The sequence below is a fragment of the Lepidochelys kempii genome, chromosome 3 (genome assembly GCF_965140265.1).
Source record: "Lepidochelys kempii isolate rLepKem1 chromosome 3, rLepKem1.hap2, whole genome shotgun sequence".
NCBI classification, from domain to species: Eukaryota; Metazoa; Chordata; order Testudines; family Cheloniidae; genus Lepidochelys; species Lepidochelys kempii.
In genome coordinates this window covers 207,032,983-207,046,776 of record NC_133258.1, presented here as the reverse complement: position 1 = coordinate 207,046,776, position 13,794 = coordinate 207,032,983, and the positions used below count along the sequence as shown (strand labels likewise).

The following is a 13,794-nucleotide window of genomic DNA, read 5'->3' as shown; positions in this document are numbered from 1 at the left end:
GGGAGGCCTCAGGATGGATTAAATGATCAAGCACAGGCAAGAGGCAGAAACTTCTTTTGGTGCAACTTGTTGTGCTTTAGACTGCAGTGAAAAGACTGCAAAGCGAAGTCCTGGGGCCACTACTCTGGCAGAAGAGCGGAATGGAAGGGGAGCACACCATATTGCTGACCAGTGCCAAGAGGGACACTGTCACCCTGGAAGGGAAGGGATATTACAGTGGCTTAGCTGGAGAGCCAAGTCATAAGAGCAGGCACATAACTGCAGGGCTGGGGCAGGTGTCTGTAGGGGATACTAGCTGATGAATGAGTTGCTTCGCCATGTCCAGCCACAAAGAGGCGTGCCTGCGGTCTACGCGCGTTTCCATAACTGAAGATTAAAGTACTGCATTCAAATGCAGGCCTGAATCAATTTAAGAGGAGAGAGGACCATAAACCAGAGCTGGCTGGAAAATAAAAATTCTGTTTTGTGATGCATTTTAAAGTTTCAACATTTGTTTTTGTTTTGCATCAGAACAAAAAACAGATCTTTCAAAAAAGAATTGTGGAAAACCCGTTAGAGAGGGAGAGAGGCAGACAGACACACACACACCTCAGAATAGCCAGCAGCCCAGTGCATTCATCTGTAATGTGGGAGACAGGTTCAAGTTCCTGCCCTGCCCAATTAGGAACAGGGACTTGAATCCGTCTCCCTTGGCCCAGCTGAGTGCCCAGCCACCCTGGTTATAGTCACACCCTCTCTCACGGTCTCCTGTTGGAGCTATTTCACTTTGTATACATAATCAAACACTCACTGGGCCTCATTAATCTCTCACTCAAGAAACTATTCAAAAGAAACAAAAGCAGGGGAAGATGAGACACCTATTGAGTATGTTGAGCAATATATGCTGGCTAGTGCCTACATCATATTAATATGTATTACCCACACTCTATATATTAATACGCATTAAGCATCAATAGCAATAAGCACAAATATTATAGCAGTTACATAGCCTCCGTTTACCTATATCTTTATTATAACCCTATTCACTTATGCTAAGTATCCCATAACACCTTGCATTAGCAGAAGCAAACTTTGGCTTAAGTAGATAGGAAAGCTGTCAGGACCAGGACATATGATTATTTTACTACAGCAAGAGGTAGGGAGTTATTCTCACAGGCCAATGCTAGTATCCAAAACAAAGATAAGGGAAGGAACAGAGCATTAATTTCAGGAATTCATATAATCTGATGGGTTGGATTTTAATGACATGTAAAGAGATGTGTAATTTATAAAATCATCTCATAAATACTAACAGCTGAGATGTGTAACTTTGGGAGCACACCTGCATATGGTGAACGTAACAATGCCGCATGATGCAGCTTTCTGGAGACTGGTATCATATTGAACTTTTTCCCTATACTAGATTATTAATGGCTTGTAATAATAATCCTGACTGCTACAGGCTGGTCACCTGAATATACTTCATAATGAACCAAAGTGTGGTCAAGCAACTGACTACAATTTATTAACAAGTGACAGCGTCAAGACCTCCTAATATGCTAAAAACTGTGCTATCAAAGGACAGGATGAAAATAAAATACAGAACTGAAATACGCATCACCTTCAGATTTCAAAGGGAATCCCAAACCACAACATTAGTGGCCTTCAGAAATGTTAAGAGTTTCAGTTTTCCTATGTACCACAATATAACGTCCTTGATTAATACTTATTTTAGAACTACTGTTCCAAATGCAAGAGAGTCACCTCCTCCTCAGTTTTTCCTCATAATTTCCAATCGTCAAATAGCCAAGGTTTTTTTTTGGTGCAAAGTCTAGTTTACTCCATGAAAACATCACTTGCAGATGTAACTTGATGCAAACTAAAAGATATATGTTAAAGACGGCTACTATAATAAGAGAAAAATCTATTCTAGCAAAACCTAATTAAAGACACTTGTGTGCACACAGTTCTCTTTACATTTGGCATATTCGCCCTGCTGAGTTCATTCAGTGCTGTCCCAATACAGAGTTTGTGAAATCTCAATTCATGACCAAGGATGTGATTAAATGTCACCTACACTGAACTGTGATGTCCCTGAAGGATCCAGTCAGTAGAAACAGCCTGTTTATAGAGAAATAGCTTAGCAATTAGTACTGTTGGTAAAGGAAATACAGAAAATATGGCAGTGTAACAGTGGTTAATAAATTATGTTTTGCTGCGGATCATTCCTCTTCGGAGAGGCAATGCTACAGCATTTTTGAAATGAGCAAAAGAAACAAAAATTGTACCTGAGATAGCTGCCAAAATAAGCAACAATGTTTGGATGCTTACAGTCTTTCATCATAACGATTTCCTGCTGCACAACAGCAAAATCTTCCCCTGAAGAAGAAAACAATTGATATTTTTGTCGTATTTAAATATCCATCCCTCGGAGTTTGGCGTTCAACGTTTTTTTTTTAAACTGAAGAGCTCGGGTCATTATCAGATTTGTAATTAACTTCATTTTATATTCATGTACATTTCTAGAATACAGAACTTTGTACAGCAACACAAGTTCTAAAAGACTAAGGGAATAACAGGTAACTATATTCTTAAAATCAGAGGACTCCTATGTCAGGATGGAGCCCTAGTCCACTACTTGACACCACTTAGAGGACAGTAGCCACAGCTCTTCTCAACCCCTTTTTAAATTCAATTACTCTTTATTTAAAGGGTAGAAAATGATTTTTAAAAAAATCATTTACTCTTACACCTGTGTAGATTCTCTTGTGGGAAGCTCTGCTAGTAGAGACCAAGCAAGCTTACATTATATACGAAGGTTAAAAGTTGGTAATAATAATTTTGTATGTTAATAACAATGTTCCCGTTTATAGCCAGTCCTAAAAGTGAACAGCTTCCTGGTTGTATGCTCAAGAGTCTCTGCTCTCCTTGGCAGGAATTGTTGTATATAAAAGTTCCTCACTTAATTCTTTTCCCTGGCACCTTGCTGTGTGGGTCTCCAGATGTACTATCAATAATCTATGTTCTTGAAATATGGCAAAACTTGTTACCTCTAACCAGCATCTAAATCCATCTTGGATTATCTTCCTACAGAGAAATCATGTCATAGCACTCTTCAATGACCTTGAAACAAACTTAATAAGCATACAACTATACAGAAAGTGCTAAGTTGTCTTTTCAGGCATTTCTCCAATGTTGTTGCTTTGCCATTTATCTGAGCCTTGCTATCTGGTGCCTAGGTTGGGCCAATGTTTCCATTACAGACTCCAATTACCAGGTTTACACAACTATAAAAACTTGGTCAAACTATAGGAATAAAGAATTCCAGTGTTTGTTTTTTGGGGGAGTTTGCAATGGGACAGGAATTAATTTAACCTTTTAAAAAGCTTTTTTTCCCCCAGATACTATTTTGCAAGCCAAAATTTCAAACATAGCTTTGAGCTGATTCTTAAGCTCATTCGGACAAATTAGTATCCATATGTATTTTGGAAAAGCTAGTTTTATAGGACTTATTTACTATCTATTAGAAAATACATTTTAAAGGAGTCCCCAGATTCTCCTTAGTCTAAAATAGCTTTAAGAACTTGGTAAAATAAAAATGTGTCTGACAGACTAGGACCTCCAACATTTATCTCTATGAAGAATTTTCTTCTTTAAAAAAAAAAAGAAAATATTTTTAAAAGAATGTAAAAAGAGACAGACTGAAAAAAAAAATGAAGAAAATTCAAAGGTATCCTGTTATGACCAGTTATGGCAGAAGTCTCTGGTCAATGCACTGTGTAAACCATAAGCCAGATTTTACAAAAGACCATTGTCCAGGAGTTGAGGACATACACTAAACTTATAGTGCTAGAGAACTTCCAATAGAGTTGACTAAATTATTCCTTGTGAAGATCAGATGTTGCAAATTTAGCCCTTTAAATTTCCAAATTGTTTGCAAACAATCATCATCAGACTTGTAAAACTGTTAATTTATTTTGTGTATTGAAAGCAAGTTTCAATCTACAGATTTCAGAGTAGCAGCCGTGTTAGTCTGTATTCGCAAAAAGAAAAGAAGTACTTGTGGCACCTTAGAGACTAACCAATTTATTTGAGCATAAGCTTTCGTGAGCTACAGCTCACTTCATCAGATGCAGGCTGCAAATTAACTGCTCAAATTCAGCTGTGTTATTCATAGTGTATAACTGATTACCTAAGTCACATGATACTGTTTCTGCTCCCAGACAGCATAAACAGCTAGAAATTATTCTCCTCCCCACAACCAGTCTGCAACTGGCAGACAGACTGTGATCCCTCTGAAATGTGGACCTTGCCCCCGTGAGCCAGGCTTTTGCTACTTGGGACAAAAAGCCACTCACTCAGAAGCCCTGGATAGCTGCTTCTATAAGGGAGGGAGGCCAGCTGGCACTTATCACAGCTATGCATCACTCTCCCTATCAGTTGCCAAAAACCCACATTGAAGTACAAACTGCTAGGCACAATTTAGGCCAGCATGACATAAAAGAAAATTAGAATTTTAATAGAGTCTCTCCATTTCAGGACCACCATACAACTTACATTAATCCAGAACACTGTCCTGAGGGTCAAGTTCATAGATAATGAAGGCAGACTGGAATTCACTCTCCCAGAAATAGTATATTTGAGTATAAGCTTGGCCATATTTAGAAAGAGTTGCAAGACATCTTTTCCACCTACTAAAAGCTGAAAAATCGGGTAATGTAACTATCTGCCCATGACTTTGTCTACTCTATAGCTCCAGGGGGAACATAGTGTTTCTATTCCTCTTACTCAGAAGATTAACCCAATATAAATCACATAAGGCCAACTACTGTGGTGGTGGTCCACTCTTTCTATTACTATGTAAGATATCCTGAGAATAGTTCCAGTTTCACAAACATGTCTTGTTTAGGGCTATCCTACTATTAAACTGATTTTTACTATTTAGGATAAGATGTGTATATGCAATACACATACACAAGACATATCCAGTTACAAATATAATCAGTTAAAATATTAAAAGATTTTCTCTTCTAACATGGACCTTAAAGTGAAACAGCACAACAGCTAAAAAATAATAAACTAAACGTACATCTTACAGTATTTGTTATGCTCAACAAGTCTAATCAGATCAGTCCTCAGCCCTAAAACACTTTATGATATGTAAATGAGATACACCTTGTAGAATCCAATTACATACACAATTAACACATAGCTCTATTATAGTGGGCCACCAGGTCTACTTTAGCTTTCTGTTAAAAAGCTGAACTTTTCTAAGTGCTCTAAAATCTGCATGGTTACTCAGACTGATTTGAAATCTGGTATGCCTCGTGAGCAGAGATCCTATCAATCTGTTTGCCATGGAAAAACACAAAAAAACATGGAATCTGCATTTTTACAGAGAACCTTTACTTTACATTTTGTGAAAAAAACAAAAACATTAACTAAATTTTACTGAAAGTGCCAGTGTCACTTATTCCAAAGGTTCTCAAACTGGGGAGCACACCCCCTTGGAGGGATGCACTATGTATTCAGGGGGGCGAGAGGGGGAAGGGTGCGTGAGAAGCTGCTGGTGGCGGCACTGCCTTCAGAGCTGGACACCTGACCAGCAGCCACCACTCTCTGGCCGCCCCGCTCTGAAGGCGGGGTGGAGAACGGCAGCTGCTGGCCGGGCACCCAGCTCTGAAGACAGTGCCACCACCAGCAAGCACAGAAGTAAGGGTGGCATGATATGGTATTATCACCCTTACTTCTCCACTGCTGCTGGCGGCGGCGCTGCCTTCAGAGCAGGGTGGCTGGAGAGCAATTCTATTAATTTTATTATCATGATTGATGGCACTGGCAGGCTTCGAACTTGTTTAAAAATTGTAAATATATCAACAAAACATTGTGGTCAACTGATAAATATATATATAAATATATATGGTATTAGTGGCTAGGGAAAGTAAAGTTCAGCATTTCATTTAAGCATGGTGAAACATGGATTTTTATGCTTTTTTATTGGAGAATTTTGGTTTTTTTTAATCATGGAAAACTAGGATCCCTCCTCATGAGGGCTCTCTGGCTAGGGTGAGAAACAAATTTGGGGTTATTTTAACCAAGGGGTTCCTGAGATACAGCTTTTAAACAGGGGGTGGAAAGCTTTCTTAAGGTTGACATTTTCCTGAATGTTTTTTTGGGGATCAAACCATAGCTTTGATCCTGGCACAGGGGTCTCAACTGCTTGAGAGTTAGCCCCAACTAGCTCTTGGCACCCACTATTCCTTTGGGGGAGCAAAATTCAGTAAAATATTCTCCAAAGAGTTTAGCACACAAACTTAGTGGATTACACGGAGCATAGAGGTCAGAAGAGCCAACAGGATTTGTAGTCCTTTAAGTTTTGTTACAGCTGGGTAGCTCAATGGGATAAGCAGTAGTCCTTTGAACCCCACCAGTGTCAGTTCAAAAGCCACCTGGGGAAGAAATCTGGAAAAAGTTTGTAGGCATCTTGTTCAAAGCTTTCAGGGGGAGGACAGAGTTTATTTTATGTAAGAGGAATTTAATCAAAGTTATTCGGGGGAGGGGGGGGAATCACATGTGAAAGGTTGGCTTGAACAGAACAGCAATTGGGGGTGAAGCAGTAGGAGTGAATAGGGACGAGGGGTTTGGGGCTATAGTGAAGGGATTATGGGAAAGGAACATGAAGGTAAATGGCAGGAGGACTGAGGGAAAATAGGGGCAGGGGCATTGTCAACCCCACATTCTCCCTTCCATTGCGTGGGCCAGCATTTGAAAGGCTAAGCCCCTCTTCACGACCTTCATGTATGCTGGAAACTGGGGGTCCCACCCCCCTGCGGTGATCTGATCCACACATACACCTTCCCCCATATGGGCTGTGATTTGTGGGGCTACCCCTCTGGGGGTGTCTCAGACCTTCCACCTTGTGTGCATGTGTACCAGGATCTGGGGGCCTCAGTCCATCTACGGGGGTCTGAGTCTCTCTCCCTAAACCCCACCAACATCAGCTTGGATCTGGGGGCTCTTGTCCCTCTAGGTGGTCTGAAAATATATTAGGTATATGAATGCTTGCTGGGAGGAGAGGGTGATTGGGGTGGGAGAGTGGGTGGGAATAGGGAAAAGTGTGTGGGGGGGGGGAAGACGCCTGCAGCAACAGATAGAGTATTACGGGGAGGAGGATAAATTTGGAATGGTCGTAGGGAAAGGAAGGGGTTGGACAAATGTAAGGGGTGGCAGAAGAACTGGGGGTTCTGAGTGTGGAGGCCCATCAGCCCTGAATTCTCCCCTTCCGGATGGGTGCTGGGATATGGGGAAGCCCTATGCCCTGCAAGGGTTTGAGCCCTGCTCCCTTCCCAATGTGTGTCCTGGGATCTGAGGGACCCTGCGCTTGGGGTGTCTGAGCCACTCTCCATGTCCCTCTGCATGAGCTGGGATCTGGGGGGCCCTATCCCTTTGCAGGGGTGTGAGATCCTCTTCTTGCCCCGTGAACTAAGGGGGGGCAGAATGTAATGCAAATTTAAACATCTGAAATCCATTGAAACGAACAATTAAGATACTTGTCACCAATGTGTGGAGGGTGATAAGGGGAGCTGGCAAGCCTCGAAGCAGAGGCAAGAAGCCCAGCTGGGGGTAGGTAGTGGGGGTGAGGGGCTCAGTTTAGTGCAGTTCAGGCTACATAACCAAGGAAGTGTGCAATCCTCCACTAAGCTGCTGCTTGTGACACAGCAGAACAGTGGAAGGCAAGAGTAAGCAAGGAGCAACTTCTTGCATGCCAAAGGCTCCTACCGTGCTAACAATGGCTTAATGGGATGGGAAGGGGAAGGTAAATCTTGCACAGGATGCTACATGTTCTGGGAAATGGTGAGGAAATGGGATGGCAAAGGACAGAGACACACCTGTCTTCTCGGACACCTTTAAAGTTATTGTAACCACCATGTGATAAAACTGTCAAGATTTGGGGCCACCGACCTTGTCAGAGATTTCTCTTACCGGCCCTGTTAGCAATTACACACTCCAAGCAAGACCATTGTCCCCATTCCACAACAGTGGGGATACAGAAGGGGAGGAGCACTGAGGAATCACACAACAACTGTGTGGCCTAGTGGAGAAACCATTGAATTGGCACTATTCCTGGCTTTGCCACTGGTCTGCTGGATGACCTTGGGAAAGCCACTTCACCTACCTGTACCTCACTTTCCCATCTGTAAAATGGGGATAAGGATGTAAAATTCATTACAATCTACTGATGCAACACACTATATAAAAGCTAGGTCATCTTCTAATTAAATTAGTGACAGTCCTGTACCATAACAACTGCAAAGCTATGTGAGAACTACAGCTACCCATATGACTACTAACTCCTGCAACAAACATTTTTCTATTTAAAAAAAAAATAACACTAGGAAACTTCATTAATTCAGAGTTAAGGTTGCCCAGAGATATCTCATACCCTTCCAGAACACTGAGTCAAGCAAACTCAAACCTCTGAAAACCAGGAAACAGAACTAAGGTACATGCCAAAGCAACCTTAACTCTGGCTTCTTTGAGAGATGATCCAATAATCCCACAGCACACATACTCATACTCTGCCTTTGCAGATCGTGTACATCATTCAGGGAACAGGGCACATGACACCTGCAACAGTCAAACGCCTGTTTGGTAAAGCAAAATTTGTTTTAGGTGAGCTGTACTGGAGTTCTCTGTCTTGTTCCACACCCAAACACTAAGTCTGCTCCCAAAAACAGTCCCAACAGTTGTTAAATTTTACAGCCCTTCACTCTTATCCAAAATATTCCATTTAACACTACACTTTCACTTACCCATCATTAAACCCACCAACTGCTCTCGTATCCACCGCACTGCTAATAATCTGCATAGCAAGAAGACCCCTGTGCCCCCTACTGACAACCTGCACAATTCAGTACTGGAATGCTGAACAGTAGATCCCTCAAGGTACATATGCACCTCTTTCCTCTGATCACACACACTGGGGGGAGGACCTCTGACCTAGATCTTCTTACATGACCATCACACCTCTACCAAGCTGTTCCAACTGATGCCTCCACCATTCAGTACACTGACACCTAACACAAGGAATGCAGTGGAATGCATGCAGATAATTTCCTGTGGCTAGTCCCAGCTCTGGGAGACAGAATTAGGGTATGTCTACACTGGAAACTTCACAGCCCTGCCACAGGAACACTCCTGTGGCAGTGCTTTGAAGTGCTCAGAGTTGCTGCGCTCAGGGGGTGATTTTTCACCCTCCTGAGCCAGCAAGTTAGAGCACTATAAAATGTAAGTGTAGACAAGCCCTTAGTATTGCATTGGGGTGAACCTTAACTCCGAATTTCCTGGTTTTCAGAAGTTTGAGTTTTGCTGAAGGGCAGGAGATACTTCCACACAACCTCAACTCTGCTTTAAGTTTTTTCTCAGTGAATTATAGTGTGTTTTAGTCAGGGTCTTCATGAGTATTTCTGGACTCATGGAATATACTGAAGTCCTGGACCCTTCCAGGTCATCTATTACTCCTCCTATCTTTCTCGAGTAGTATTCCACACCTTCTCTCACTCTCCTTCACTTTTGTCTCACTGTCTTCATTTCTCTTACCATGCATAGTTTTCATTTCATGCAGACTGATAAAGCGTTAACTGAATATTGTTAATATCTAATACTTCATGATTTTGGAAAAAATGTACACCTTACACTAAACTGAAGCTTTAAAAAGTTTCCTTTTAAATGTTTCACACCCATTGTTTGCTCATTTCTAGTACAGTTTCTTAGACTATATCTACACTCATAGGTGCCAACTCTGTGGGTGCTCCAGGAGTGGAGCACCCACGGAAAAAAATTAGTGGGTGCTTAGCACCCACCGGCAGCCAAGCTCCCCAGCCACCCCTCCAGCACCTCCCGCCCGCTGGCAGCCCCGCAGATCAACTCCCCCAGCTCGCTTCCAGCTGTTCCGCAGCGTGCAGGAGGTGCTGGGAGAGAAGGGGAGGAGTGGGAACAGGGCAAACTCAGGGAAGGGAGGGGACGGAACTGGGTGGAAAGAGGCAGGGAAGAGGTGGGGCGGGAGCGGAGTGGGGGCAGGGCCTTGGGGGAAGAGATGGAATGGAGGCGGAGCCTGGGATGGAGCAGGGATTGAGCATCCCTGGGGAAAGTTGGAAGCTGGCACCTGTGTCTACACTACAACTGAAGGTGTGATTTACAGCTCAGACACGTTTAATCTAGCTAGCACACTAAAAACAGCAGTGAAAACATGGCAACACAGACTAGGAATGTGTGTACGTACCCAGAGGGACTGGGAAGGTTTGTAGAGCCCATGCTGAAGACCATGCCACTGTGTCTTTGTTACTATTGTTAGCATGTCAGATTAAACATAGCACAGATATGCCTATCCAAGGTGCAAATCATACCTTCGAATGCAGCATAGACATACCCACAGTACAGACTTTGTCCAATCTGATGCTCATTCTAAAAAGATTGTATGTTTACAAAAACATAATTCCTGGACACTTGATTTTCTTTAAGAGGATGCCCTGATTCCACTCTGCCACCCCTATCTTCCCGATACTAACCTGCATGGTGGGAATATTTGAGAATGCTGTTTTTATATTTATTGGTTATATCTAACGCAAAATACTACACACTTTCTGCAGCATGATATGCAGAGACAGATGTAAGACAGGAGTACCACAGCTAGAGTTAGCAATGCAAAACAGCAGGCAAAGCAACACAATAAAAAATTAAAAGTAATCCTACGCTTTTTTTTTTTTTGCGCATTTCTTTGTGTTCATCCTTCCATCCTTAAAAATGCATGTCAATGAAAGAGGGGATGCATAGCAGGAAATTTGGTGGTGAGGGGACCAAAAATTATCCCTATCCCTTCTTGGTCATTTTTTTTTTAAACGTTAATTTTGTAAAATAAGAGCAAACAAAAATGAGCACAATTAAAACATGGAAAATATCTGAAGTCTGTAAAGTGGTAAGCTTCACCACGAGGGGACACTTACCTGGTTCCAGTTTTATTACTTTAATTGCTGCTAGCTCACCCGTGTTAACATTCCGAGCCTATAAAAAAAAGAGAAAAGTGTATCTTAATTTTATATTCTTCAGTAATGTGAAGAGTTCATGCTAGAGCAATTAAAAACTCACTACATAAACTAAACATTAATTTTTTTTTATACAAATGCGGTGTTTTACAAGTCTGCGCTAAATTAAAACATTTTGCAGATTTGTGTGTTACATCAGATTTATGATTAGTTTAAGGCTAGGAGGGTTTTTTCAGTTAAACGTGTTACTGTAATTAAACGTAACGGGCCATACATCATATATTTTGATTAGCTAAATAAGCATTGCTGTGCAGTTAGCACTTTAGAACTTCTTTTAAAGTACGATCCACATGACCGACTGATGACAATAAGCCAAACGTCGCTGAGAAGTCGCTGGCTTCAAGAAGCCACAATCCAAATTTTATAAATTCAGCCTTTTTTCTCCTTTCTTGCCCTGCCATCTTTTCAAACAAAATGGTGAACTATGCATTAATTCTTAACCATGCTCACAAGACTGAATTTTGCAATCACAACCTGGAAATCTTTAACAAGTTTTATATGGACATTTACCATGAAAAAGTCTTGAGAGAAATTTATTTTCTAATTACAAAAGCAAACTATCTTGCAAGGACACTAAAAGTTAATTTGGAATAAAGTGTGCGCTTTGGTACATCAGACAAATTATGCAGCAAGGGTCATGAATTATGCTGCACTGATGCTCTACAAATTTGTGACATACTGGGAATTGGGACAGGTTGCTTACAAATAGTTTCAGCCTACATGGCTCCCAAACTGGGGGATCAGAAGGTATGCAGTAGTAAGCACACTGCCTTGATGAGAAGCAGCTTCCATCTAAGGCTCTTGAATCTTGTTGCTTTCAAGACAGTACTTCAACCTTTTCTGCTCTGTATTCTACTACATACCGTTAGTTCCCTACCCCCACCTACCCACAGTATCTTCTGCCTGTGAAGCTACTAAAATCAGCTAAGGAGTTAGTAGACAGTATGAAAACAGCCCTCCCACTGTCCCAGCCCAATATATGTATGTAGCAACTTGATTTTGAGCAGCATCCTAGAAAACTTACATGGCAATTGCTCAGCATCAGAATTACATTATATATTGGGGTGCTGTTATGCAAAAATGTACCTTATGTTACAGTAAAAAATTAATAGAAGCTAAATTTTAAGAAGACATTAAAAAGAAACCCAAATACGGTAAACAGCCTTTCCCCCCCCCTTAACTAATCATCTAGGACCACTGCTTGGAAGAATTTACTGGTCCTTAAAAGTATTTTGTATAAGTCCACCAGTGTGTTTCCAGCCCTGGCGAGTCATAATATAATAATACACCTTCAAACGACGTTTAGATTATCAGTTCACTTTTCCACCCTTTCAATTACAACATGATGTTAGCAGATAAGTGACTTGAAAATTTTAAGACCAGCTTTACAAAGGTATTAAGGTGCCTAAAGAAGATGACATCAATGAGTTGGATTTTCAAAAGTTTCTAGGCATCTATCTGTATCTTTAGGCTCCTAGGGATCTTTAAAAATCTGGCCCTTAGAAGCTTAAGTCCCACTGCTTTACAACAAAACTTAGGGTACTAGATCATGTTTGAAAACGGGACTTTGAAGATTTTAAAAAACTGAGCTGCTATCTCCATCATTATGCTTGTGAAAGCATGAAATTCTACCTATCAAATGGTATAAAGTCTTTCCTTCTAACCGTAAGGGTGTGAGAGATGAGCTTGTAAACTCATGTTTGAACTGGAGTTGAGAAAACAGCAAGATGTTAATCAATATGTGAAACAAGAGAGCCTGGCAACCTGCCAAGCCTAGAAATAAATTCTGCAAGGCAGTGGGAAAACACAATAATCTCAGATTTCAATCTTTGGTTTTCTACCCTTAGCAGCTCCCATTACTAGAATTTAAACTTCTCATTTTTCCTTGGCATAGCAGTACTTTTTTGGCACTGCTACAAAATATGTTAAATAGATCGAAACTGTCTGCCTCTGGATGGACAGGATGACATACAGAACAAAGGCTGTCTTTTCTACTTGACAGGTTTCAGAGTAGCAGTTGTGTTAGTCTGTATTCGCAAAAAGAAAAGGAGTACTTGTGGCACCTTAGAGACTAACCAATTTATTTGAGCATAAGCTTATGAAGTGAGCTGTAGCTCACGAAAGCTTATGCTCAAATAAATTGGTTAGTCTCTAAGGTGCCACAAGTACTCCTTTTCTTTTTTCTACTTAAGTTTTGGCAATTGTAAGGACATTAAAATGGCCACACTGGCTCAGACCAATGGTCCATCTTGCCCAGTATCCTGTCTTCCAACAACGGCCTCTGCCAGACATCTGAATTTTCCACACCCGGAACAATGTAGTTATACTGACATAAGGTTGTAGTATAGACCAAGCCTCAGGCAAAAAATCAGTCAATGACTTTACTTAACCCTGGGAGAAGCTCTCTCATTGGCACTGGAGGTGTCTTCACTAAGCCGCTGGAGCACTGTAAGTGTAAATGAGCCCTTAGTGTTTGGCTGAGACCAAAGCTTGCATAAGGGATATATGGCTGAAGGTCAACCAGGATAAGACAAATATTTGTTGGTTACAAAAGCAACCAGGAAATATGCAGACACTCCATAGGAAGGTCTGCATTCATCTTCTGTTTGTACTTGCAGCCAAACTGACTCCCAGTTACTTCTGATGATCAAGAAATAACAATGGCCAAGTGTGGTGTGCCCCCCTCAGTTATATATGGGTGGGAGCTTGCAGT

General features: G+C 41.4%; 1 protein-coding gene across 4 annotated transcripts in view; it reads right to left on the bottom strand.

Annotated features, from left to right (window-relative positions):
- Window positions 1–13,794, bottom strand: part of MAP4K3 (mitogen-activated protein kinase kinase kinase kinase 3) — a 142,683-nt gene that overhangs the window by 114,142 nt on the left and 14,747 nt on the right. For all 4 annotated transcript variants that reach the window (XM_073339816.1, XM_073339812.1, XM_073339813.1 and 1 more), the window contains exons 2-3: window positions 10,983–11,040; window positions 2,268–2,358 (exon numbers count right to left, since the gene is read on the bottom strand). In XM_073339816.1, coding sequence (XP_073195917.1) covers window positions 2,268–2,358; window positions 10,983–11,040 — 149 coding nt within the window. The remainder of the gene's footprint in view (window positions 1–2,267; window positions 2,359–10,982; window positions 11,041–13,794) is intronic.